The 27,215-nt window shown below is 42.0% G+C and overlaps 1 protein-coding gene and 1 pseudogene across 1 annotated transcript; one reads left to right on the forward strand and one right to left on the reverse strand.

Annotated features, from left to right (window-relative positions):
- The first annotated feature begins 3,762 nt into the window (after positions 1-3,762).
- Positions 3,763-8,904, forward strand: LOC116460319 (HLA class II histocompatibility antigen, DR alpha chain). Its single transcript, XM_032141384.2, has 5 exons — positions 3,763-3,926; positions 6,333-6,578; positions 7,070-7,351; positions 7,638-7,803; positions 8,510-8,904. Exons 1-4 carry the CDS (start codon positions 3,845-3,847, stop codon positions 7,790-7,792), a joined length of 765 nt encoding a protein of 254 aa, XP_031997275.1. The 5' UTR covers positions 3,763-3,844; the 3' UTR covers positions 7,793-7,803; positions 8,510-8,904.
- LOC116459783 (HLA class II histocompatibility antigen, DRB1 beta chain-like) overlaps positions 8,256-27,215 on the reverse strand; it is a 37,451-nt pseudogene continuing 18,491 nt past the window's right edge.

The raw sequence follows: 27,215 nt of genomic DNA on the forward strand, positions 1-27,215 counted from the left end.
TAGAACAGACAAGAACACAGAGAATTATAGAACAATCTGACTATAGGTGCTCAAGTTATAGCAATGAAACTTGTAGTTGGCCGGCAGGAAAATATTCTGAGATGTGGATTCAAAGTTTCTAAGTGTGCACACGTACACACACACACACACACACACCCCTACCTGCATGCATTTTCTAATTTACAAAGACTACTCAAGTAAAGAGGGGTAATTTCACACCCCAGGAGGTCCATATAAAGATAACTCTGGTCTTTAAAGCATCAGGTTTCAGGTAGAGGTGAAGAGAGAATGAATCAAACTCAAACTGCCATCCTCCCAGGTTAAAGATGAGTCCAGTCATCATGGAGCCCTCTATTAACACAAGACATGCTAGGAAGGTCCATTAACCCACTGCCCTAGCACATTTGTTAATGTCCTAGTGCACTTGTTGATATCAACAGTTCACAGTTTTTATTCTGATAGGGATCTATTCCAGCAGACCAGCTTCTGCGACCTCTCAGGATGTGAAAAAGTGACACAAGAAAAGCTTCTTATGTAGTGAATTGAGAAGGAAATACCTAGATCAATATTCCCTCAGCACCTCTGGTAGGAAGTCCTTAGTAGGAGAAAAACACCATGAAGACCCTTAGTGCAGAAGGAAAAGGGGGTAGGGGGTGGTGGAAGGGAAGCTAAAAGAAGGGGCTGGAGGTTCTCAGAATTCAAACCACACAAATGAAGTATTGAGGTCCCAGACTTGATCTAGGCCTAGTGTGAAAGCCCTAACTTATTTCTCCAGAAGAATATGTCCTCTGCTTTTAGGCTTGGCACTGTGGGGAGAACCAGAGTGATCTATTGTGGATATACACACAAACACAGACACACATATTTGCATTCAGTAATTTTTGTAAAATTTCCATTTGCTTCTCTGGTCCTGTCTGTGTCTTAGGGAATAGATGTAAGAATATTATATCTCTCAGGCTTGCTCTGTCCCAGGTCTCTGAATGTGGAATACATTTCTCCAGTTCAACTCAGTATTATGAGATTTGGGAGGTGGAATTTAGGCCACAGCCATCTCAGGGACAGGTTTCACAGACATGAGTTTTGGCAGCAGCCTTGTGTTCTAAAGACATTTACTCCTAGGGGATCTAGAGGATCTGCAACATCAGCAGAGGCTTCCTGTGGGTTCCTGATCTTTTAAAATTAGGGGTCTGCAGTGACTTGTGCTCCTCCAGACCCCCTAACAGTTTTAAGGGCTAATTCCCTGTAATATATTCAGTTCTGCTTAGACTGCTTACAGGGATTCCATTTCTTGACTGAATTCTCGTGGCTGTAGTGGCTCCTCACCATTTGACATCACCAAGAAGTCCTCACTCAGGTGCCTTTGGAAGTTCCCTCAAACACACAGGAAATTAGAGTTTGAAAGAAAACGGAGAACCATGAGCACTGTCCAAATAGGAACTTCTCTCCTATCACAGAGAAAGGGAACTGAAAGTCATTTCTCAAGGCTCCCAAATTTAGTAATCTCACAAGAAGAACCAATCAGTGTTTTCGGACTAAACAGTGTCATAAGTTGCTGAGCAACAATGTGGATTGAAGGTGCTATTATAATATATGAAATGTCTTTGAATTTACCATGTTTTTCTGAAGCACCATTTAAGAACAAGGCATTATGGCAGCCAGCAAAGGGCAGACATAGAAAATTATACATGGTTTTGCCTCTAAAAGAGGAGATGACAAGCTTAAATCATAGGATCAGACTCTCAGCACAGACTGATACCATAGGCTCTCACCTGGCCCATTCCCCTGACTCTTTACCTTTCAGGAAAGGTATTCCTGAAAAATTGCAGGAGAGACCATGCTGTAGGTCTCTTTCTAGTGATCTAGGAGTTAATGCCACAGTGCATTCAAAGCCCTTTGATGTGATCAAATAATCAGTAATATATGGAATGTTTGTGTTCATAACTTGTGAGAACGGCTGCATGGCAGGATAAGACCTCAGCACAACAGTGTGGAAAATCCACCCTAAGCAGATGTGTCATGACTGATGTTGAACAATGGACTCACCGGCCAGGCGCAGTGGCTCATGCCTGTAATCCCAGCACTTTGGGAGGCAGAAGCGGGCGGATCACGAGGTCAGGAGATCAAAACCATCCTGGCTAACACGGTGAAACCCAGTCTCTACTAAAAATACAAAAAAAAAAAAAAAAAAAAAAAAAATGGCCGAGCATGGTGGCGGGCACCTGTAGTCCCAGCTACTCGGGAGGCTGAGGCAGGAGAATGGCGTGAACCCGGGAGGCAGAGCTTGCAGTGAGCCGAGATCGCACCGCTGCACTCCAGCCTGGGCGACAGAGCGAGACCTCCATCTCGAAAACAAAACAACAATAAAAAAAGAACAATGGACTCACTATCTGATGGGCTCCCTCACTGCCAGGTCACTCTTCATGGAAGTATTTGTATTCCCAGTCCTTTCTACGGAAAGAACTTAACATTTTCCTTTTCATAACACTGTATTTTCAGAAACATGAGAGTTGAAGTCTCTTATTTTCAGGACTGTCTATGTTGAAAATCAAAATATATTCTTTAGAGCAGATCTTTAATAATCATATGACAAGAGAAAAACTTTCATAATCTTATGACATGAGGGAAGGAATATTAAAGCCCTCCTGTGGGTTATTATCTCTAACGTTCACAATAGAATAGGTTTTGCCAGCTGGGTGCGGTGGCTCATGCCTGTAATCCCAGCACTTTGCGAGGCCAAGGTGGGCAAATCACGACGTCAGGAGTTTGAGACCAGCCTGACCAACATGGTGAAACGCCCTCCCTACTAAAAATACAAAAATTAGCTGGGCGTGGTGGTGGGCGCCTGTAATTCCAGCTACTCAGGAGGCTGAGGCAGGAGAATCGCTTGAACCCGGGAGGTGGAGATTGCAATGAGCTGAGATCATGCCACCAACTCTAGCCTGGGTGACAGAGCAAGACTCTGTCTAAAAAAAAACAACAAAAAAGAATGGGCTTTGCCCACTATACTCTCTCATATTCATTGACCTGAATCCTCAAATGAGGTGTGTCCATTAGTCAACTCCAATCTCTTGTCATATATAAGATGGTAGAGATGAGAAGAAGGTAGCTCCTTTACAGCCCACTATTTCCACTAACTACTACTTGTGTTTCAAGATATAGCCTTCCATCCTTCTCCAGTGTTGAGAGTGTTGAACCTCAGAGTTTCTCCTCTGATTTTCTCTAAATGAGACACAATGCCAGCCATCCCAAGCTCTTGGCCTGAGTTGATCATCTTGAAGTCTAGGACTCCAAGAAGCATGAAAGAGCTTCTTTAGTGAAGCTATGTCCTCAGTACCGCCAAAATTCAGACAATCTCCATGGCCTGACAATTTACCTTCTATTTGGGTAATTTATTGTCCCTTACACAAACTCTCCAGCTGTCATGGCACAGACATATGATCTGTATTTAGCTCTCACTTTAGGTGTTTCCATTGATTCTGTTCTCACTAATGTGCTTCAGATATATCCCTGTCTAGAACTCAGATTGGGATTAAAGAGTCTGTCCGTGATTAACTAACAGTCTTAAATACTTGATTTGTTGTCGTTGTTGTCCTGTTTGTTTGATTAAGAACTTTACTTCTTTATCCAATGAACTGAGTGTCTTGTGTCCTGGACCCTTTGCAAGAACCCTTCCCCTAGCAACAGATGCGTCATCTCAAAATATTTTTCTGATTGGCCAATGAATAATTTATTTGCATTTTAATGGCAGACTCTATTACACCCCACATTCTCCTTTCTTTTATTCTTGTCTGTTCTGCCTCAATCCCGAGCTCTACTGACTCCCAAAAGAGCACCCAAGACGAAAATGGCCGTAAGTGGAGTCCCCGTGCTAGGATTTTTCATCATAGCTGTGCTGATGAGAGCTCAGGAATCATGGGCTATCAAAGGTAGGTGCTGAGGGAATGAAATCTGGGACAATAGACTATGAAGCATTGGAGAAATGACCTATGGACATTTGGAATATAATGTGTGGAGTGAAAGAAAAGTGTGACAGGTATTATGTGGTCTAGACAGAAAGTATAACAAATTGTGGTTTGGTGGAGTTCTTCCCTCACCACAAACTGAAGTAAGTCAAATTTGGTTTAGAGGATCAAAACTGAGTTGTGTATTGATGAATAGCACGGTCCTTCTACAAGCCAAACTGGGGGTGGGGGAGGAAGAATATTTTCTGGCAAGCATTAACAAGTTATATTTCTGGGCTTTAATTATTCTTTCTGGAAAATTAGTAAAATTAAAAACTAAAAACCACACATAGTTTTGCTAGAATTAAATGAAAAAAAAAAAGAAAATTTATTAGCCCTGTTCTTATCTGAATACATGATACAGTAGTTATTTTTTGGAGTGTAAATCCTGTCGGTATATATTAAGCACATATATTGTGTTGAAGATTACTAGAAGGAAAAGTCATCAAAAAGCAACAATTTACCCAAGGAAAAGGGGAGGGAAGGCATGCTGATATGAGTTGCTTCATGGGACAGTGATAGCCATTCCCTGCCTTTGCATCTCCATGGTACAGTAGATCTTATATCATGTTAACTTAGTAATATTTCCAAGACAGTAGAAAAATAAGTAAGGAAGTGGGGAATCTGATATTATTCTCTCTCATCTCCAGAGCAACATTGGTGCTGTTGTAAAGATGTACTGTAGAAAAGTATTCTCCACCCAGAGTGACCCCCACAGAAGGTGTCAGGTAGACTTGAAATAAGCAAAGTAATAACCCAGCTCCCACACCCATAGTGGCAATTGTAGATTTCTATTGCCCCAAAAGAGCCATACATAGGGATACTTACCTGGAAAGACAGAGGCTCTTCCCTTGATTTGTGAAGAGGCAGCTAGTATATTTGTGTGTGTTTGCACAGATGCAAATGGTAAATAAATTCCTAGGCTTATCAATATACAGTCAAACATTAAAATCTCTCACCTTGGCTGGGCACGGTGGCTCACGCCTGTAATCCCAACACTTTGGGAGGCCAAGGCAGGGGGATCACAAGGTCAAGAGATCGAGACCATCCTTGGCAACATGGTGAAACCCTGTCTCTACTAAAAATACAAAAAATTAGCTTGGTGTGGTGGCGCATGCCTGTAGTCCCAGCTACTCGGGAGGCTGAGGCAGGAGGATCGCTTGAACCCGGGAGGCAGAGGTTGCAGTGAGCTGAGATGGCGCCACTGCACTCCAGCCTAGTGATAGAGCAAGACTCCGTCTCAAACAACCAAACCAAAACAAAACAAAATATCTCACCTTATTTTTGAAGACTAGGGAAAAAAAAATCTCCCACTCATTGACACACTCCACAGAGGCAGCATACTCTCCAAGTGTAGCTTTCCTTTTTCATGTTCATTATTCCCTTGGTGTTGGTTATTCTCAGTGTCAATCATAATAGAACATGTTCTGTAATAACAGTCCCAATTTAAGGAGAATTAAGATAAAAGGTGGACTTGCCAAGGTCAATCCAGACGTGAACCTTCTCATAGAGGTAACCACCGTGTGGGTTTGGATGCCGGGAAGCAGGGGCTCTACGACACTACAAGGTCTCAGTTTTAATTTTTGGAGTACTTCAGTCCCCAGTTATATTTTCCATAGATTTGGCCCTTAAATAAAAAGGAGCTTCTGACTCTAAAATGTAAACAGTGCTTGTTACAGGCTTGTTGATATATTAAGAAATTACTCACCTTATCTCATTTAATCTTAAAAACAAACCCCTGACAAGATCAAAACCACAGCAGGGCTACATAATAGGAAAACTACACATAAATAGGTAGAATAATCTGCTCAGGATCACTAGGTAAGTTGCTGAATAAGAATTCAAGATTTTATTTGATCCCAGAGTTTAAAACCCAACCTTTCAAACAGCGTTTCTCTCTTCTTAGAGTACAATGTTCTGAGAAAGAGATGCTCTGGAATTCTGGCCTAAGTGTATTTAATGCCTGGGTAAAGAAAGTGAGAGAACATTTCTCTTTAGGGGCTGCTGCTGGATTTCTAAAAAAAATAATTTCTCAGCTAGTAACATGGAGCCGAACAACAGCTTCACAAGACTCTGGGTTCTTTAGCCCTCATCTCCTTCAATCCACCCTTTTTATAACCAGTCCTTCTTGTTTCTCCCCTCCCAGCTTTGTTCAGCAGCATGGCCTTCACCTAGACCTTGTCTTGTCACTCATCCCTACTCACCATCATTCTTTCATTCCTCTTGGCCCAATCTCTTTCCACCACTTCCTGCCTACATGTATGTGGGTTATTCATTTCCCACTCCTGATTCCCCCCACCCAACTCTCTTTCTCCATTTCTTGCCTTTCAGAAGAACACGTGATCATCCAGGCCGAGTTCTATCTGAATCCTGACCAATCAGGCGAGTTTATGTTTGACTTTGATGGTGATGAGATTTTCCACGTGGATATGGCAAAGAAGGAGACGGTCTGGCGGCTTGAAGAATTTGGACGATTTGCCAGCTTTGAGGCTCAAGGTGCATTGGCCAACATAGCTGTGGACAAAGCCAACCTGGAAATCATGACAAAGCGCTCCAACTATACTCCGATCACCAATGGTACCTTCCTCTCTGCTGCACTCCTGGACATGGGAATCCATAGTTTGAAAGTAGTTGCTTCAGCTCTTTGTGTTAGATTATTGTAACTGATTTTCCCTCCAAGGGCCTAACTTTGCCATAAACAAGCCCCAAATTCTCATGCCAGAGGTCTGAGAACTTTATGGGTTTGATCCTATCTTGATGTGCTCAAGTCTTGTCTCTGTCATCCATGATCTCCTATGAAGTCATTGCTCTAAGTTCATGCTGGGGGAGCCAGAAGGGAAGTCCTTGGATATCTTATACCTCGATATTGGCTCAATTTCTTGGGGAGGGGGTGCTGTCAGAGATTGTTATCTGAGGATGTGACATAGATTTCTCAGGGCACAATTTCAACTACTTTTTCAGCTTTAGGGTTTTTAGATAGGTTTGTACCACAATTGAGCATGGGAGGGAGAGGGGTGAGCCTAAGCAGTGATGGCTGATTTCTGTCATGTCTGTCATGTGTCCCCCAGTACCTCCAGAGGTAACTGTGCTCACAGACAGCCCTGTGGAACTAAGAGAGCCCAATGTCCTCATCTGTTTCATCGACAAGTTCACCCCACCAGTGGTCAATGTCACGTGGCTTCGAAATGGAAAACCTGTCACCACAGGAGTGTCAGAGACAGTCTTCCTGCCCAGGGAAGACCACCTTTTCCGCAAGTTCCACTATCTCCCCTTCCTGCCCTCAACTGAGGATGTTTACGACTGCAGGGTGGAGCACTGGGGCTTGGATGAGCCTCTTCTCAAGCACTGGGGTATGGACCATCACTCAATCTCCTTTATTTCAAGGTTTCCTCCTATGATGCTTGTGTGAAACTCGGTGTTCTAACTGTTTCATAATACCTGCTACAATTAATACAACTGTCTTCTACTACCCAGCTTCCTCCTCTTTTTAATCTGTAATTCTCTCAATACATCATTCTGTCTTCCTCTTCTTTAATCTATGAATAACTTTTCTCTTTATTAAGTACCCTACATTTGATTCTGAGTGTTACTTCTTCCCACACTCATTACCATGTACTCTGCCTTATTTCCCCCCAGAGTTTGATGCTCCAAGCCCTCTCCCAGAGACTACAGAGAATGTGGTGTGTGCCCTGGGCCTGATTGTGGGTCTGGTGGGCATCATCACTGGGACCATCTTCATCATCAAGGGTGTGCGCAAAAGCAATGCAGCAGAACGCAGGGGGCCTCTGTGAGGCACATGGAGGTGAGTTAGGTGTGGTCAGAGGAAGACATATACGGAGATATCTGAGGGAGGAAAACAGGGTGGGGAAAGGAAATGTAATGCATTTAAGAGAAAAGGTAGGAACAGATGTGGCTCTTGATTTCTCTTTGCCAGAACGAATCAGACATTGGTATCATCTGGTATCCCAGAGCTTCAGGGTCTGTCATCCCTTTCCATAGACGGGCACCTCTATCACGGCTCCAGTCTTAGAAATCATCTCCAGTACCTAAAACCATTGTTTCACATTAGAATACTGAGTCTAGGGATCTAGAAAATACATTAGAATACTGAGTCTAGGGATCTAGAAAAATAAGCCTCAAGATTTGGGCACATCCTAGCTTGTATTTCTTGGGGCAGGTCATCAGTTCAGAAGCATTCTCAGATCCTGGCTCCTTTCAGGTTAGGGTCAATTCATTGCATGAAATGGGAATCTCTTAGAGGCCAATGCCTGCTTTTGCTCCTTTAGTCTCAAATGTAGTATCAGAAACTGTAAAAAAAGGTAAAGCATGGGTGCTTATTATGTTCAGTTGGAGAGTAGGGTATACAGTTAGTTCATGTTGGAAAGATTAGATGAACGTTGAAAGAATTTTGCAAAGTCAAAGGATTAAGAGACAAGAGGAAGGAATCTGAAGCAAGGAGCTCAAAACTGATCTTAAATTCCTTAGTAACTATGTGTGTCTTGCTATAGGTGATGGTGTTTCTTAGAGAGAAGATCACTGAAGAAACTTCTGCTTTAATGGCTTTACAAAGCTGGCAATATTCCAGTCCTTGACCTCAGTGAAAGCAGTCATCTTCAGCATTTTCCAGCCCTATAGCCACCCCAAGTGTGGTTATGCCTCCTCGATTGCTCCGTACTCTAACATCTAGCTGGCTTCCCTGTCTGTTGCATTTTCCTGTATCTATTTTCCTCTATTTCCCATCATTTTATTACCACCATGCAACATCTCTGGAATAAAACATACAGGAGTCTGTCTCTGCTATGGAATGCCCATGGGGGCATCTCTTGTGTACTTATTGTTTAAGGTTTCCTCAAACTGTGATTTTTCTGAACACAATAAACTATTTTGATGATCTTGGGTGGAATTTTTGGTGTTTAAGCCAGTTCTTTGGGTGGCGGTCGGGGGTGAGGAGTTGGTCCTGGGGAATATATGTGATCCTTTCCTGGTAAAATATCTGAATGTTGAATTTATCTTATAAATTCTAGAATTCATCAGACATATCCCAGGCTTGGTCTCATTTTGTGCATCTGCAGGCAACCCTCTTGTTGTGGTCTGGTCCTCATCAGGAAAACCTAAAGTGGGGTTGGTTTGTTGGGAGATCTCTACTGAGCAATGATATAACTGTATCTTCAGTAGAGTGAATCTGAAACCCCAAGGTGTGGATCTCAGAATGCATGGGATGGAGGGGAGCAGATGCGGTTAGAGTGGGGAGAAGGAAGAGACAAGAATCCATAAACATTGCAGGACTTACATATCAACATCGTTCATTCCAGATTTAATGAGCAAAGAGATTGGACACTGAAGACTGGCCTTACCCATTCTGTTAGACATAGTCTCAGATGCCTATTTTATTACCAAGAGAGTAGTCAGACTGATTCTTGAAACCATCTTATATTTGAAGATGTGTCTTTGAGTGGAAAAGCTGAGTGAAATTTGGGGTTGGGGAGAAAGATATGACATTAAGATGAGAGGAAAGAATATTTGAAACACAATGAACTGTTGCTCATTTGTCTATAAAACTATGACTTGATATTTATTTCTAAAATAGTTTCCAGAACCTGCCATAAACCACAAAGATAAACTATTCATGATAGTGTGGTGGACTGCAAATAAATGCTGTTGAAATGAGTTAGGCTTGGGTTTCAGCTTGGCTGTATCATTTGCTAGGTATGTTTTCACTGGTATCTTACTTAACTTAGCCTCACATTACTCATGAGAATACTGGTGTTAATTTTTACTACACTGAATTAATATCAGAATTAAAAGGAAAATGCAAGCAAAGTAATTAGATACATGCTTAGTGATAATAAAATATTGCAAAAAATTATAAGTTCTGTTGTTTTCCTCAAAATTTCTATAGCCTGATGATAAAAATCTAAGAGAAGCTAAACAAAACAAGGATAAACCAAAGCATCATGACCTTCTAAGCCTTACTAATAAATAAGAAGTTTCTTGGCTGGGCCCAGTGGCTCACGCCTGTAATCCCAGCACTTTGGGAGGCCGAGGTGGGCGGATCACGAGGTCAGGAGATCAAGACCATCCTGGCCAACATGGTAAAACCCCATCTCTACTAAAAATACAAAAATTAGCCGGGTGTGGTGATAGGCACCTGTAATCCCAGCTACTCAGGAGGTTGAGGCAGGAGTATCGCTTGAATCCAGGAGGCAGAGGTTGCAGTGAGCCGAGATCACACCATTGCGCTCCTGCCTGGCAACAGACTGAGACTCAGTCTCAAAAAAAAAAAAAAAAAGTTTCTCTACTGTTGGTTCAGAGAATCAAAGCAGAATCTTGAGGCTACTGAAGGTAGAATAGGTACAAGTGTCTTTCTTACATGACTACAAACTTTATTATAAAATAAATAGCTTAACACAGAGAATACACTAAAACTTAGACAAGTATGGATTAAGAAAGCAAAAAGTAAACCCATATATTACCATGTAAGAAAACCATTTTTGGCTGGGCACGGTGGCTCACGCCTGTAATCCTAGCACTTTGGGAGGTCGAAGTGGGCGGATCACGGGGTCAGGAGATTGAGACCATCCTGGCTAACACGGTGAAACCCTGTCTCTACTAAAAATACAAAAAATTAGCCGGGCGTGGTGGCGGGCGCCTGTAGTCCCAGCTAGTCGAGAGGCTGAGGCGGGAGAATGGTGTGAACCCGAGAGGCAGAGCTTGCAGTGCGCCGAGATCACACCACTGCACTCCAGCCTGGGAGACAAAGCGGGACTCCGCCTCAAAAAAAAAAGGAAAACCATTTTAATAGACTTTTATTTTTAGAGCTGTTTTAAGTTAATAGAAAAATTGCAGAAAGTGTATAGACAGCTCCACCATCCCCAGTTTCTACAATGCTTAACATCCTGTATTAATGTGGTACACTTGTTAAAATTGATGAACCAATACTGACAATTATTATTAACTAAAGTTCATAGTTATACGAGGGTTCACTCTGTATTACACAGTTATATGGGTTCTGACAAATACATAATATTATACATCCACCATTACAGGATCATACAAAATAGCTTCACTGATCTAAAAATGCCCCAGGCTCCATCTACTCATCCTTCCCTCCTCCCTCTGAACCATTGGCATTCTCTGAGCTATTTACTATTATTTTGCCTTTTCCAGAATGTCACATGCTTGTAATCATACAGTATAGAGCTTTTTCAGATGAGATTTTTTTTGCTCAGCCATATGCATACAGGTTTCCTGCATATATTGTCATAGCTTCATAGCTTATTTTTCTTTAATGTTAAATAATACTCTATTGTATAAATGTACTATGGTTTATTTACCCATTAGTCTATTGAAGGACATCTTAGTTGCTTCTAATTTTTGGCAATTATGAATAAAGCTGCTATAAACATCCATGAACAGATGTTTGTGCAGACATAATTTTCCATTTTGGATAAATACATAGAAGTGCAATTGCTGGATCATATGGTAAGAGTATGTTTAGCTTTGTAAGAAATGACTAGAATGTCTTCCAAAATGGCTGTATCATTTTGCATTCCTACCAGCAATGAATGAGAGTCCCTGTTGTTCTATATCCTTGCCAGCATTTGATATTCTGGGGTTTAGGATTTCAGCAAGAAAGCCATTTTAATATTTTCTTATTTTAAAATAATTATAGATTCATGGGAAATTGCAAAGAGAGTACAGAGACATTCTGCGTACGCCTTCACCCAGTTTCTCCAAATGTTTATATTTTAAGTAATTATAGCACAGTAGCAAAACCAAGAAAATACCTTGATACAATGTGTGTGTATAGTTTTATGCATATGTCTTATCACATTTGTAGATTCATGTAAATCAAGCACAGAGCTATTCCGTATCACAGAGATCTTCGTCATGCTTCCCTTTATAGCCAAATTCCCCCCACACAATCACCTTAACAACTTAAAGCCATTAATTTCTTTGCTATTAATCGCTAGAATAGTGTCATTTTGAAAATACTACTTAAATGGAATCATGCAGTATGTGACTGGTGTTTTTCACTTAGCATAATACTCATGGGATCCATCCAAGCTGCTGCATATATCGACAATCTTTTATTTTTTATTGCTAAGTAGTATTCCATGGTCTAAATGCAGCACAGTTTGTTTAACTATTTGCCTATTGAACATTTTTGCTGTTTCTAGTTTGGGGTCACTATAAATAAAGCTGTTTTGAACATGTGTTTAAGGTTTTTCTATGAGCATGAGTTCATGAGTTTTCATTTCTCTGGTATAAATGTCTGGGATATAATTCATGGGCATATGGAAATATATGTTTAGTTTTTCAAGAAACTGCCAAACTTAGCCAAGTATGATGGCTTATACCTGTAATCCCAGCACTTTGGGAGGCCAAGGAGGAAGGATAAATTGAGGCCAGGAATTTGAGGCCAGCCTGACAGCATAGCAAGACCCCAGCGTCTACATTTTTTTTTTTTTTTTGAGACGGAGTCTCGCTCTGTTGCCAGACTGGAGTGCAGTGATGCGATCTCGGCTCACTGCAACCTCCGCCTCCCAGGTTCAAACAATTCTACTGCCTCAGCCTCCCGAGTAGCTGAGACTACAGGTGCACACCACCATGCCCAGCTAATTTTTGTATTTTTAGTAGAGACAGGGTTTCACCATGTTGGCCAGGATGGTCTTGATCTCCTGACCTCGTGATCCACTTGCCTTGACCTCCCAAAGTTCTGAGATTACAGGCATGAGCCACCATGCCCAGCCAAATGTTTTGTTTTGTTTTTGTTTTTGTTTTTTGTCGGGTGGATGAGGTGGCATGCCCCTACAGTCACAGCTACTTGGGAGGCTAAGGTGGGAGGATTGCTTGAGCCCAGGAATTCAAGGCTGCAGTGAGCCACTGCACTTCAGCCTATCTGACAGAGCAAGATCCTGTCTCCAAAAAGAAGGAAGGGAGGGAGGGAGGAAGGAAAGAAGGAAGGAAGGAGAAAAAAGAAGGAAGGGAGGGAGGGAGGAAAAAAAGGAAAGAAGGAAAGAAGAAAGGAAGGAAAAAAGAAGGGAGGGAGAGAGGAAGGAAGAAGGGAAAGATGGAAGAAAGGAAGGGAGGGAGGAGAAAGAGAGAAAAAGAAGGAAGGAAGAAGGGAAGGAGGGAGGGAAGGGAGGGAGGGAGGGTGAAAGGAAAGAAGGAAAGAAGGAAGGAAGGAGAAAGAAAAGGAAGAGAGAAAGAAAAGGAAGAGAGAAAGAGAGAGAAAGAAAAAAGAAAGAAGAAAGAAAGAAGAAAGAGAGACAGAAAGAAAGGAAGGAAGGAAGGAAAGAAAGAAGAAAAAGAAAAAGGAAGGAAGGAAAGAAGGAAGAAAAAGAAAGAAGAAAGAAAGAAGGAAGGAAGGAGAGAAAAAGAAAGAAAGAAAGAAACTGATAAACTATTCTCTAATTGCTTTGTGGGAGTATGGCCACTTTCATCATATTGATTTTTCCTTTTTTTTTTTTTGAGATAGAGTCTGGCTCTGTCACCCAGGCTGGAGTGCAATGGCGTGATTTCGACTCACTGAAACCTCCACCTCCTGGGTTCAGGTGATTCTCCTGCCTCAGCCTCCCTAGTAGCTGGGATTACAGGTGTACACCATCACACCTGGATAATTTTTTTGTATTTTTACTAGAGATGGGGTTTCACCATGTTGGCCAGGCTGGTCTCAAATTCCTGACCTCAGGTGATTCACCTGCCTTGGCCTCTGGAAGTGCTGGGATTACAGATGTGAGCCACCGCGCCCAGACAATGTTGATTCTTCCTTTTCCATGAACATGGTATTTTTTTCCCATTTATTTGTGTCATCTCTGATTTCTTTGAGCAGTGGTTTGTGGTTTTCCTTGTAGAGATCTTTCTCCTCACTGGTTAGCTGTATTCCTAGGTATTTTGTGTGTGTGTGGCAATCGTGAATAGGATTATGTTCCTGATTTGGCTCTCAGCTTGACTGTTGTGGTGTATAGGAATGTTAGTAATTTTTCCACATTAATTTTGAATGCCAAGACTTTGCTGAAGTTGTTCATTAGCTTAAAGAGCTTTGGGGCTGAGACTATGGGGTTTTCTTGATACAGGATCATGCCATCTGCAAATAGGCATAGTTCAACTTCCTCTCTTCCTGTTTGGATGCCCTTTAATTCTTTTTCTTGCATGACTGCCCTGGCCAAGACTTCCAATACTATGTTGGACAGGAGTAGTGAGAGAGGGTATCCTTGTCTTGCGCTGGTTTTCAAGGGGAATGCTTCCAGCTTTTTCCCATTTAGTATGGTATTAGCTGTGGGGTTGTCACAGAAGGCTCTTATTATTTTAAGTTATGTTCACTTAATACTCAGTTTATTAAGAGTTTTTAACATGAAGGGATATTGAATTTTATCAAAAGCCATTCCTGCATCTATTGAGCTAATCATGTGGCTTCTGTCTTTAGTACTGTTTATGTAATGAATCAAATTTATTGATTTGCATATGTTGAACTAACCTTGCATCACCAGGATAAAGCATACTTGATCATTGTAGATTAGCTTTTTAACGTACTGCTGGATTCGGTTTGCCAGTATTTTGTGGAGGATTTTTGCATCAATCTTCATCAATAATATTTGCCTGAAGTTTTCTTTTGTGTGTGTGTCTGCCAGGTTTTTGTGCTGATCCTGATGATGCTGGCCTCATAGAATGAGTTAGAGAGGTATCCGTCTTCCTCAATTTTTTGGAATAATTATAACAGGAATGGTACCAGCTCTTCTTTGTACATCAGGCAGAATTCAGCTGTGAATTATTCTAGTCCTAGGGTTTTTTTTGTTTGGTAGTCTACTTATTACTGATTTAATTTCTGAGATCATTATCAGTCTATTCAGGGATTCAATTTCTTCCTGGTTCTGTCTTGGGAGGGTGTATGTTTCCAGAAATTTATCAATTTCTTCTAGGTTTCCTAGTTTATGTGCATAGAGGTGTTTTTAATATTCTCTGATGGTTATTTGTGTTTCTGTGGGATCAGTGGTAAATCCCCATTGTCATTTCTGAGTGTGATTATTTTAATCTTCTCTCTTTTCTTCTTTATTAGTCTAACTAGCGGTCTTTTTTTTATTAATTTTTTTCAAGAAACCAATTCCTGGATTCATTGATCTTTTGAGTGTTTTTTTTCTGTCTCAATCTCCTTTAGTTCAGCTCTGATTTTGGTTATTTCTTGTCTTCTGCTAGCCTTGATATTGGTTTGTACCTGGTTGACCAGTTCTTTTAGTTGTGATGTTAGGTTGTTAAATTGAGGTCTTCCTAACTTTTTCATGTGGGCATTTGATGCATAAATTTCCCGCTTAACACTGCCTTAGCTGTGTCCCAGAGATTCTGGTATGTTGTATCATTGTTCTCATCAGTTTTAAAGAACTTCTCAATTTCTTCCTTAATTTCATTATTTACACAAAAGTCATTCAGGAGCAGGCGGTTCAACTTCCACGTAATTGTATGGTTTTGAATGAATTTCTTAGTCTTAATTTCTAATTTCATTGCACTGTTGTCTGAAAGATTGTTTTTTATGATTTCAGTTCTTGTGCATTTGCTGAGGAGTATTTGACTTCCGATTATGTGATCAATTTTAGAGTACATGCCATGTGGTGATGAGAAGAATGTATATACTGTTGTTTTGGTGTGGATAATTCTATAGATGACTATCAGGTCCATTTGATTCAGTGCTGAGTTCAAGTCCTGAATATCTTTGTTAATTTTTTGTCTCGATGATCTGTCTAATATTATCAGTGGGTTGTTAACATCTCCAAGTATTATTGCATGGGAGTCTAAGTCTCTTTGAAGGTCCCTAATAACTTGCTTTATGAATCTGGGTGTTCCTGTGTTGGGTGCTGATATGGTTTGGCTGTGTTCCCATCCAAATCTCACCTTGAATTGTAGCTCCCACAATTCTCACATGCCATGGGAGGCACCTGGTGGGAGGTAATTGAATCATGGGGGTGGGTTTTTCCCATATTATTCTCATGATAGTGAATAAGTCTCATAAGATCTGATAGTTTTATAAAGAGGAGTTTCCCTGCACAAGTTCTCTTGTCTTGTGTGCCATCATGTGAGATGTGACTTTCACCTTCCATCATGATTGTGAGGCCTCCCTAGCCATGTGGAACTGTCAGTCCATTAAATTTCTTTCTTTTGTAAATTACCCAGTCTCAGGTATACCTTTGTCAGCAGCATGATAACAGACTAATAGAGGAGAGTGGAGCACTGCTGAAAAGATACCTGAAAATGTGGAAGTGACTTTGGAACTGGGTAACAGGCAGAGGTTGGAACAGTTTGGAGGGCTCAGAAGAAGATAGGAAAATGTGGGAAATTTTGGAACTTCCTAGAGACTTGTTGAATGCCTTTGCCCAAAATGCTGATGGTGATGTGGACAATAAAGTCCAGGCTAAGGTAGTCTCAGATGGAAATGAGGAACTTGTTGGGAACTGTAGCAAAGGTGACTCATTATGTTTTAGCAAAGAGACTGGTGGCATTTTGCACCGTCCTAGAGATTTGTGGAACTTTGAACTTGAGAGAGATGATTTAGGGCATCTGGCAGAAGATATTTCTAAGCAGCAAAGCATTCCAGAGGTTACTTGCGTGTTGTTAAAGCCATTCAGTTTTATAAGGGAAGCAGAGCATAAATGTTTGGAAAATTTGCAGCCTGACAATGCAATAGAAAAGAAACTCCAATTTTCTGAGGATAAATTCAAGCCGGCTGCAGAAATTTGCATGGGTAACGAGGAGTTGAATGTTAATCATCAAGACAATGGGGAAAATGTCTCCAAGGCATGTCAGAGGTTTTTTTTTTTTTCAGAGTCTCGCTCTGTCACCCAGGCTGGAGTGCAGTGGCATGATCTTGGCTCAATGCAAGCTCTGCCTCCCAGGTTCATGCCATTCTCCTGCCTCAGCCTCCTGAGTAGCTGGGACTACAGGCACCCGCCACCATGCCTGGCTAATTTTTTGTATTTTTAGTAGAGACAGGGTTTCACTGTGTTAGCCAGGATGGTCTCGATCTCCTGACCTCATGATCTACCTGCCTCAGCCTCCCAGAGTGCTAGGATTACAGGTGTGAGCCACCATGCCCAGCCATGTCAGAGGTCTTGACGGCAGCCCTGCCCATCACAGGCCTGGAGGCCTAGGAGGAAAAAATGGTTTCCTGGGTTGGGCCCAGTGTCCCCGTGCTGTATGCGGTCTTTGGACTTGGTGCCCTGTGTTTCAGCCACTCCAGCTGTGACTAAAAGGGGCCAACATAGAGCTCAGGCCATGATTTCAGAGGATGTATGGAAATGCCTGGATGTCCAGGCAGAAGTTTGCTGCCTGGGCAGGGCACTCATGGAGAACCTCTGCTAGGGCAGTGCAGAAGGGAAATGTGGAGTGGACACCCTCATGCAGAGTTCCCAATGGGGCAGTGCCTAGTGGAGTTTTGAGAGAGGAGCACCATCCTCCAGATTCCAGAATGATGGATCCACTGACAGCTTGCATCACCCACTGGAAAAGCTGCAGACACTCAATGCCAGCCCATGAAAGCAGCTTGGAGAGCGGTTATATCCTGCAAAGCCACAGAGGCGGAGCTGCTCAAGACCAGGGGAACCCACCTCTTACATCAATGTGACCTGGATGTGAGATATGGAGTCAAAGAGGTCATTTTTTGGAGTTTAAGATTTGAGTGCTCTGCTGGATTTCAGAGTTGCATGGGGCCTTTAAGTCCCTTCATTTTGGCCAGTTTCTTCCATTTGGAATGGGTACATTTATCCAATGCCTGTACCCTCATTGTGTCTAAGAAGTAACTAGCTTGCTTTTGATTTTACAGGCTCATAGGCAGAAGGGACTTGCCTTGTCTCAGATGAGAATTTGGACTGTGGATTTTGAGTTAATGTAGAAATAAGACTTTGGGGTACTCTTGAGAATGCATGATTGGTTTTGAAATGTGAGAACATGAGATTTGGGAGGGGCCAGTGGTGGAATGATATGGTTTGGCTGTGTCCCCACCCAAATCTCACCTTGAATTGTAGGTCCCATAATACCCACGTGTTGTGGGAGGGACCTGGTGGCAGGTAATTTAATCATGGGGTAGGTCTTTCCCATACTATTCCTGTGATAGTGAATAAGTCTCATGAGATTTGATGGTTTTATGAAGGGGAGTTTCCCTGCACAAGTCCTCTTCTCTTGTCTGCTGCCATGTGAGATGTGTTTTTCACCTTCCACCATGATTGTGAGGCCTCCCCAGCCATGTGGAACTGCGAGTCCACTAAACCTCCTTCTTTTGTAAATTGCCCAATCTCAGGTATGCCTTTATCAGCAGCATGATAATGGACTAATATAGATGAATATATATTTAAGAAATGGATAAATTCCTGGACACATACACCCTCTCAAGACTGAACCAGGAAGAAACTGAATTCCTAAACAGACCAATAATGAGTTCTGAAATTCAGTCAGTAATAAAAAGCCTGCCAACCAAAAAAAGCCTGGGACCAGATGGATTCACAGCTGAATTCTACCAGATGGATAAAGAAGACCTGGTACTATTCCTATTAAAATTATTCCAAAAAAATTGAGGAGAAGGGATGACTCCCCAACTCATTCTGAGGCCAGCATCATCCTGATACCAAAACCGGGCAGAAACACAACAAAAAAAGAGAACTTCAGACCAATACTCTTGATGAACATAGATGCAAATATCCTTAACAAAATACTAACAAACCAAATCAAGCAGCACATCAAAAGCTAATGTACCACAATCAAGTAGATTTTACCCCTGGGATGCAAGGTTAGTTCAACATATACAAATCAACAAATGTGATCCATCACATAAAGCAGAATGAAAGACAACAACCACCTGCTCATCTCAATAGATGCGGAAAAGGCTTTTGATAAAATTCAACAGCACTTCATGTTAAAAATCCTCAGTTCACGCCTGTAATCCCAGCACTTTGGGAGGCCGAGGCAGGTGGATTACAAGGTCAGGAGATTGAGACCATCCTGTCCAACATGGTGAAACCCTGTCTCTACTAAAAATGAAAACAGCTGGGCGTGGTGGCACACACCTGTAGTCGCAGCTACTCAGGAGGCTGAAGCAGGAGAATCACTTGAACCCGGAAGGTGGAGGTTACAGTGAGCCAAGATCATGCCACTGCACTCCAGCCTGACAACAGAGAGAGACTCCATCTTAAAAAAAAAAAGGCTCAGTAAACTAGGCATTGGAGGAACATACTTCAAAATAATAAGAGCCATCAGTGACAAACCCGCAGCCAACAACATAGTGAATAGGCAAAAGCTGGAAGCATTGCTCTTGAAAATCAGCAGAAGACAAAGATGCCCTCTCTCACCACTGTTTTTTTTTTGGAGATGAAGTCTTGCTCTGTCGCCAGGCTGAAGTGCAGTGGTGCAATCTCAGCTCACTGCAACCACTGCTTCCCGGGTTGAAGCAATTCTCCTCCCTCAGCCTCCCAAGTAGCTGGGATTACAGGCACATGTCCTATTTTTTTTTTTTTTTTTAGTAGAGCCCAGGTTTCATCATGTTAGCCAGGATGATCTTGATATCCTCATCTTGTGATCCACCCACCTCAGCCTCCTAAAGCGCTGGGATTACAGGTGTAAGCCACTGTGCCCGGCCCTCCCTCACCATTCTTATTCAAGATAGTATTGAAAGTCCTGACCAGAGCATCAGGCCAGAGAAAGAAATAAAGGGCATTCAAAGAGGAAGAGCGGAAGTCAAACTATCCCTGTTTGCAGATGATGTGATCCTGTGTCTAGAAAACCCCAAATCTCCAAATCTTGGCCCAAAAGTTCCTTTAGCTGATAAACAACTTCAGCAAAGTTTCAAGATAAAAAAAATCAACATATAAAAATCAGCAGCATTCCTATACACAAAGAACACTCAAGCCGAGACCCATATCAAGAACATAATCCCACTCACAATTTCCACATACACACATATTACCTAAGAATACAGCTAACTATGGAGGTGAAAGATCTCTACAAGAAGAACTACAAAACACTGCTCAGAGAAATTAGAGATGACACAAACAAATGGAAAAAATTATCATGCTCATGGATAGGAAGACTCAATATCATTAAAATGGCCATACTGCCCAAAGTAATTTATAGATTCAATGCTATTCTCATTAAACTACCATTGACAGTCTTCACAGAACTAGAACAAACTACTTTAAAATTCATATGGAAGCAAAACAGAGCCTGAATAGCTGAGGCAATCCTAAGCAAAAGAATAAAGTAAGAGGTACTATGTTACTCAACTTCAAACTATACTACGAGGCCACAGTAACCAAAACAGCAGGGTACTGGTACAAAAGCAGACACATAGACAAACGGAACAGAATAGAGAGTCCAGAAATAATGCTGTACAACTCCAACCATCTGATCTTTGACAAAGACGACAAAAACAAGCAATGAGGAAAGGACTCCTCATTCAATAAATGGTGCTGTAGTAACTGGCTAGCCATATGCAGAAGACTGAAGCTGGACTCTTACCTTACACCATATACAAAAATCAACTTAAAGTGAATTAATGACTTAAATGTAAAACCTAAAATCATAAAAACCCTGGAAAGTAACCTAGAATATACCATTCTGAACATAGGACTTGGCAAAGATTTCATGGCAAAGACACCAAAAGCAATCACAACAAAACACGCGCGGTGGCTCACGCTTGTAATCCCAGCACTTTGGGAGGCCGAGGCGGGCGGATCACGAGGTCAGGAGATCGAGACCACGGTGAAACCCCGTCTCTACTAAAAAATACAAAAAATTAGCCGGGCGTGGTGGTGGGCGTCTGTAGTCCCAGCTACTTGGAGAGGCTGAGGCAGGAGAATGGCTTGAACCCGGGAGGTGGAGCTTGCAGTGAGCCGAGATTGTGCCACTGCACTCCAGCCTGGGTGACAGAGCAAGACTCCGTCTCAAAAAAAAAAAAAAAAAAAAAAAAAAATTGACAAATGGGACCTAATTTAACTTAAGAGCTTCTGTGCAGTAAAAGAAACTATCAACAGAGTAAACAGAAAACCTAGAGAATGGAGAAAACGTCAAGTCCTAATTTGGGAAAAGGAGTCAGGCTGGTGGGACCAGAAGAAAGCAAAGAGGTAAAGCAAATAAGCTATAAGTCTGTCTTTCCTCATGGTCCAGAACACACAGCCCTCCTGTGCAAATAACTCACAGTCTTCCCGTGCCCAACTATCATCAGACATCTGTAAGCTAGCTCACTGCAACCCTGGCATTATTGCTACTGCACGTAGCACTCTACAGCCTAAGAACCATCCTATAAAATCTCCTGCAAGCCTTTTGTTTCCGTGCAGTCAGCTTCTCTTCTGCTGGCCTGCCTGTTGCCTCCTTGCAACGTATTTTCCTACTTTCTCTAATAAATCTGTTTTTTTCTACCTACAACTGTCTTGGTAAATTCTTTTACCCTGGCACCACTGGCCCAGATAGTTTTTGTTCACCTGCGACAGAAAATATTTGCAAACTATGCATCTGACAAAAGTCTAATATCCAGAATCTATAAGGAACTTAAACAAATTTACAAGAAAAAAACCAAACAACCTCATTAAAATATGGGCATGAACAGACACTTTTCAAAAGAAGATATACATGCAGCCAACAAACATAGGAAAAAATTCTCAACAGCACTAATTATTAGAGATATGCAAGTCAAAATCACAGTAAGATACCATCTCATACCAGTGTGAATGGCTACTATTAAAAAGTCAAAAAATAACAGATGCTGGTGAGGTTGCATAGGAAAGAGAATGCTTACACTGCTAACAGAAATGTAAATCAGTTCAGCCATTGTGGAAAGCAGTGTGGTGCATAGAACTAAAAAGAGAATTACCATTTGATTCAGCAATCCCATTACTGTGTATATACCTAAAGGAATATAAACCATTCTACCATAAAGACACATGCACACATATGTTCATTGCAGCACTGTTCACAATAGCACAGACATTGAATCAACGTAGATGCCCATCAACAGTGGACTGGTTAAAGGAAACGTGGTACATATACACCATGGAATACTATGCAGCCATAAAAAGAATGAGATTGTGTCCAGAATTGGTTCCTTCTGGTGGGTTCTTGGTCTCGCTGACTTCAAGAATGAAGCCATGGACCCTCGCGGTGAGTGTTACAGTTCTTAAAGATGGTGTGTCTGGAGTTTGTTCCTTCAGATGTTCAAATGTGTCCCAAGTTTCTTCCTTCTGGTGGGTTCGTGGTCTTGCTGACTTCAGGAGTGAAGCTGCAGACCTTTGCCATGAGCGTTACAGCTCTTAAAGGTGGTGCATCCGGAGTTGTTCATTCCTCCCAGTGGGTTTGTGGTCTCGCTGACATCAGGAGTGAAGCCGCAGACCTTCACAGTGAGTGTTACAGCTCTTAAAGGTGGTGTGTCCTGAGTTGTTCGTTCCTCCTGGTGGGTTTGTTGTCTTGCTGGCTTCAGGAGTGAAGCTGCAGACCTTTGCAGTGAGTGTTACAGCTCATTAAGGTAGTGCGGACCCAAAGAGTGAGCAGCAGCAAGATTTATTGCAAACAGTGAAAGGACAAAGCTTCCACAGTGTGGAAGGGGACCTGAGTGGGTTGCAGCTGCTGGCTGGGATGACCAGCTTTTATTCCCTTATTTGGCCCCACCCACATCCTGCTGATTGGTCCATTTTACAGAGTGCTGACTGGCACATTTACAAACTTTTAGCTAGACACAGAGTGCTGATTGGGGCGTTTCTACAGAGTGCTGATTGGTGCGTTTACAAACCTTTAGCTAGATGCAGAGTGCTGATTGGTGTGTTTTTACAGAGTGCCGATTGGTGCATTTACAATCCTTTAGCTAGACAGAAAAGTTCTCCAAGTCCCCGCCCAACCCAGAAGCCCGGCCAGCGTCACCTCTCAAGATGATGTCCTTTGCAGGAACATGGATGGAGCTGGAGGCCATTATCTTATGCAAACTAACATAGGGACAAAAAACCAAATACCACATGTTCTCACTTATAAGTGGGAACTAAACATTGAGTTCACATGGATACAAAGAAGAGAACAGTACATATGGGGACCTACTTGAGGGTGAAGGATAGGAGGAGGGAAAGGATCAGGAAAAATACCTGTGAGGTACTATGCTTATTACCTTGGTGATGAAATTATATGTACATCAAATCCACCTGACATGCAGTTTACCTATAGAGCAAACCTGCACATGTATCCCTAAAACTAAAATAAAAGTTTAAAATAAAAAAGAAAGAAATTAGTCTAATACTTTTTTTCTCAGTGAAATGCTTATGCAAACAAATATCATACACTTTTATTTCAGAGATTTCGGGATCATAAAGGGTGTGTACCAAGGACAGTTTGTGACTAGCCTCCTCACATTATCCCTCACATTATCATTTCTCATCTCTTCTCCCCTAAACTTTCATGCCAACAGCAGACTAGGTAAATTTCCCTTCCCTGAATCTCTAATGATCCAGGGCGATTAAGGTCTCCTCCAGCCCGCTGCACCACCATTCCCACCCCCCTCTCATCTCATCTCTGCCCAGAAGGCTGGAAGGACAAGCTGAAGCTCCCTCCTGTGTTCCCTCCCACAACAGACACACAGACAAATCCCCACTCTACACTCACCTACCTTAGCCCCCCTAATTCCTTCTGGCTCACAATCCTACACCCTCCCACAGGCTGCTTACGTGTGCATACACACACACTCCCTGTTCTCAGGGACCCTACTCCCCTCCTCCACCCGCCTTGCTCACCTCGCCTCTGCATGGACAAGCTCTCAAAAACCCCGTAGTTGTGTCTGAAGTAGGTGTCCAACAGACCCCGCAAGCAGCCCAAGAGGTTCTTCTGGCTGTTTCCATTCCTGGACTCTTCTCCGCTCCAGCGCCGCCACCGCCCGGAACTTTCCCGCGTCGCTATGGAAGCGCGCATACTCCTTCCGGTGTGGATGAGTCTCTGCACAAACCGCAGCCGCTCTGTCCCATTGGAGAAATAGCACTCATGTTTAATCTGCTCCAAGAAATGTGCCGCGGGGACATGAAGAACCGGTTTCTTGGGCGGCATCCTGGGGAAAGAGTGATGGCTATGCCCACAATCAGCAGGGCGCAGCGGGGAACACTTTGACTGGCCCCCACCAGCCACCCTCGACCACCCAGGGGTTAGTCTTCCATCTGCCTGAGGCGGAGGGAGGTTGCGAGGGGCGTGGAATACCATTTGGGATCCACCCCGCATTTCCGAGCTGAGCTGGACGCCTCTTTGCAAGGCTCTGGATCAGGATCATCTGCCTCATCACTGTCTTCTGCGCTTCCTCCTCCTGGGAGCCTCCATCCAAAAGACACTTCCTGCTTCCTCCTATCATGCCACACTGTACTCATTCCTTAAACAAGACCCACTGCCTCCATTCTGTAAATGCTTCCTTAGTGCTTACCTTGTGTCTGACCTGTGCTGTCTCCTGGGAATCCAAACGGGAAAAATAGACCTCTCCCCTCCGCTGGAGGAGCTTAAAGAGTAGTGAAATTGATGGCAAAAAACCAAACACACAACACCTTATACAGGAACGAAAAATGTTAAGAGAAGTGTGGAGTTCTAGAAGAAAGAATAGGATGATCTAAATTACATTAGGGTGCCAGAGAAGGACTGTGAGAGTGACAGTTCAAATGTGACCTTACAGGTTTAGTGGGTGTGACCCAGGGGACAGAGTGTCTCTCTGGACAAAAAGGGAGGCACATTTCAGGTAAGCATAATACCATGCACAAAAGCTTGAAAGAATTGGTGAACTTCTTCAAGAAACCAGAAAAAAAGTTCACTAAAGCACAGCATGAAGGAAAGGAGGGGAAAAGATTAAACTGGAGAAATAACAAGAAGTGAACAATTAAAATCATTGTCATGTTAGGATTTCGATTTATACTAAATGTAATGGGAAACAGTTGAAGAGTCCATGACCCCAACACAGGTCCACAAACTTTTTTTTTGGACTTTCTAAATCCAGAAAACTCAGGAATTCACTTGCTGTTGTTTTTAATTTGTTGCCGAAACTCATTTGGCAAATCTGATCTGAAGAGGTAAGGAGTCAAAAGTGTCACAGAGCTCTTACTGGTGACATGTGCATCTGTAGTTTCAATATATATAAACATACAAACATATGTATGCATGTGGAAATATACACAGATTTCAAATACTGTGCATGTATATGTTTTTGATGTTTTTGTATTTATGTTTAAATGAACTATGAAAAATCAAAAATAAAAATCCTTGTGCTTAATAAAAATGAGATGAATAGAAAGCATTTTTAAAATAATTATTTTATATTTTTTTAAGTTCTGGGTACATGTACAGGATGTACAGGTTTGTTACATAGGTAAACATGTGCCATGGTGGTTTGCTGCAGCTATCAACCCATTAGATATTAAGCCCATTAGGTATTAAGCCCAGCATGCATTAGCTCTTTTCCCTAATGTTCTCCCCAACTCTACCCTCCCCCAACAGACCCCAGTAAGTGTTGTTACTGTGTCCTCCCTGTGTCCATGTGTTCGCATTGTTTAGCTCCCATTTATATGTGAGAACATGCGGTGTTTGGTTTCCTGTTCCTGTGTTAATTTGCTGAGGATAATGGCTTCCAGCTTCATCCATGTCCCTGCAAAGGATGTGATCTCATTCCTCTTTATGGCTGCATAGTATTCCATGGTGTATATGTACCACAGTAAATAGAAAGCATCTTACATTATCAATAGTATAAAATGTAGAATTACTGCAGAAATCTGAGGCATTTTACTGAAAAATATTTGTGACAGTCATCACAATTTATGACTTATAATTACCAGTTGTTGAAAGTTAATAGAGATAGTAATTATCAAGAACACAGCAAAATTTTGAAATAACTGCATAATGCAAAAAGTAAAAATGAAGTTCTTGAACCTGCATTGATTGAATGGATTCATCAAGAAAGCAGTGAATTTATGCAACTGTCTAGTTTTTTTTTTTGGTAATGAAACAAGCAAAACTAAGCCATGAAGAGCTGAACTAAGAGATAAATGTGTTTTAAAAGCGTGAGTCTAGAATTTTTAGAAGAAACACAATGTAAACCAGTGTTCTCAGCCTTGGCACTATTGACATTTTGGACTAGATAATATTTTCTTGGTGAGAGGAGCTGTCTACTAGTGTCCCTAGCTTCTACTTGTTACTTGTCAGAAGAAACTCCTGGTGTGACAATCAAAAATGGCTCTAGACATTGCCAAATGTTCCCTAGGGAGTTGGGAGAGGGAAGGGAGGGACAGAGGGGTGGTGAACTATCCCTGGGTGAGACCCACTACTGTAAACCATCTGAAAAATCTATGGTTAAAAAGCCGCTATTAATTATGGAACATTTGAGATTTACACTGAAAACTCTGCCAATATTCTATCTATTTAAAATCTTGGTCCTACATAAAACTTAGGATTTTTAGGAATCTGGTCCCAGTGCAGAGCTATTTTTCTAGCAAAATTAATCTATTCAGAACCAAGGTTTACTGATTTATTTGCCTTGCCAATCAGTCGCCAAGTCATACTCTTAATTTCTGTGTCACTGGTCCACTACTCACTGCCTCAGCTAATTCATTTTCTAACTTTCAGTTTCCTACTCCCAACAATACAAGGAGGCATCAAATTACCAACCTTGGACAGAGGCAGAACTCTCATTTCTGTAGTTAAGCCTTCTCAGAAGGGGAGTGCTATGGTTTGGCTGTGTAACCACTCAAATCTTGTCTTGAATTGTAGCTCCCACAATTCCCTGGTCCCTGGGAGGGACCAGGTGGGAGATAGTTGAGTCGTGGGGGCAGGTCTTTCCCCATGCTGTTCTCATGATAGTGAATAAGTCTTATGAGATCTGATGGTTTTATAAAGGGAAAAACCCTTTTGTTTGCTGTCATTCTTCTCTTGTCTGCCATCATGTGAGACATGCCTTTCACCTTCTGCTGTGATTGTGAGGCCTCCCTGGCCACGTGGAACTGTGAGTCTATTATAGCCCTTTTTCCTTATAAATTATCCAGTCTTGGGTATGTCTTTATCAGCAGCCTGAAAACAGACTAATACAGGGAGAAACTAAGAAGATGGCATTCTCTCATAGATAGTTTACAAAAAATGAGCAAATCCCCAGATTCTGAGTAGAGACTTTCACAAGCTCCCTTCACTAATGATAGCAGAAAGGAGAGCACTTTGGATGAGATAAGGTCCATCTTATTATTCCTAAATTCT

Source organism: Hylobates moloch, unplaced genomic scaffold (genome assembly GCF_009828535.3).
Source record: "Hylobates moloch isolate HMO894 unplaced genomic scaffold, HMol_V3 SCAFFOLD_20, whole genome shotgun sequence".
Lineage (NCBI taxonomy): Eukaryota > Metazoa > Chordata > Mammalia > Primates > Hylobatidae > Hylobates > Hylobates moloch.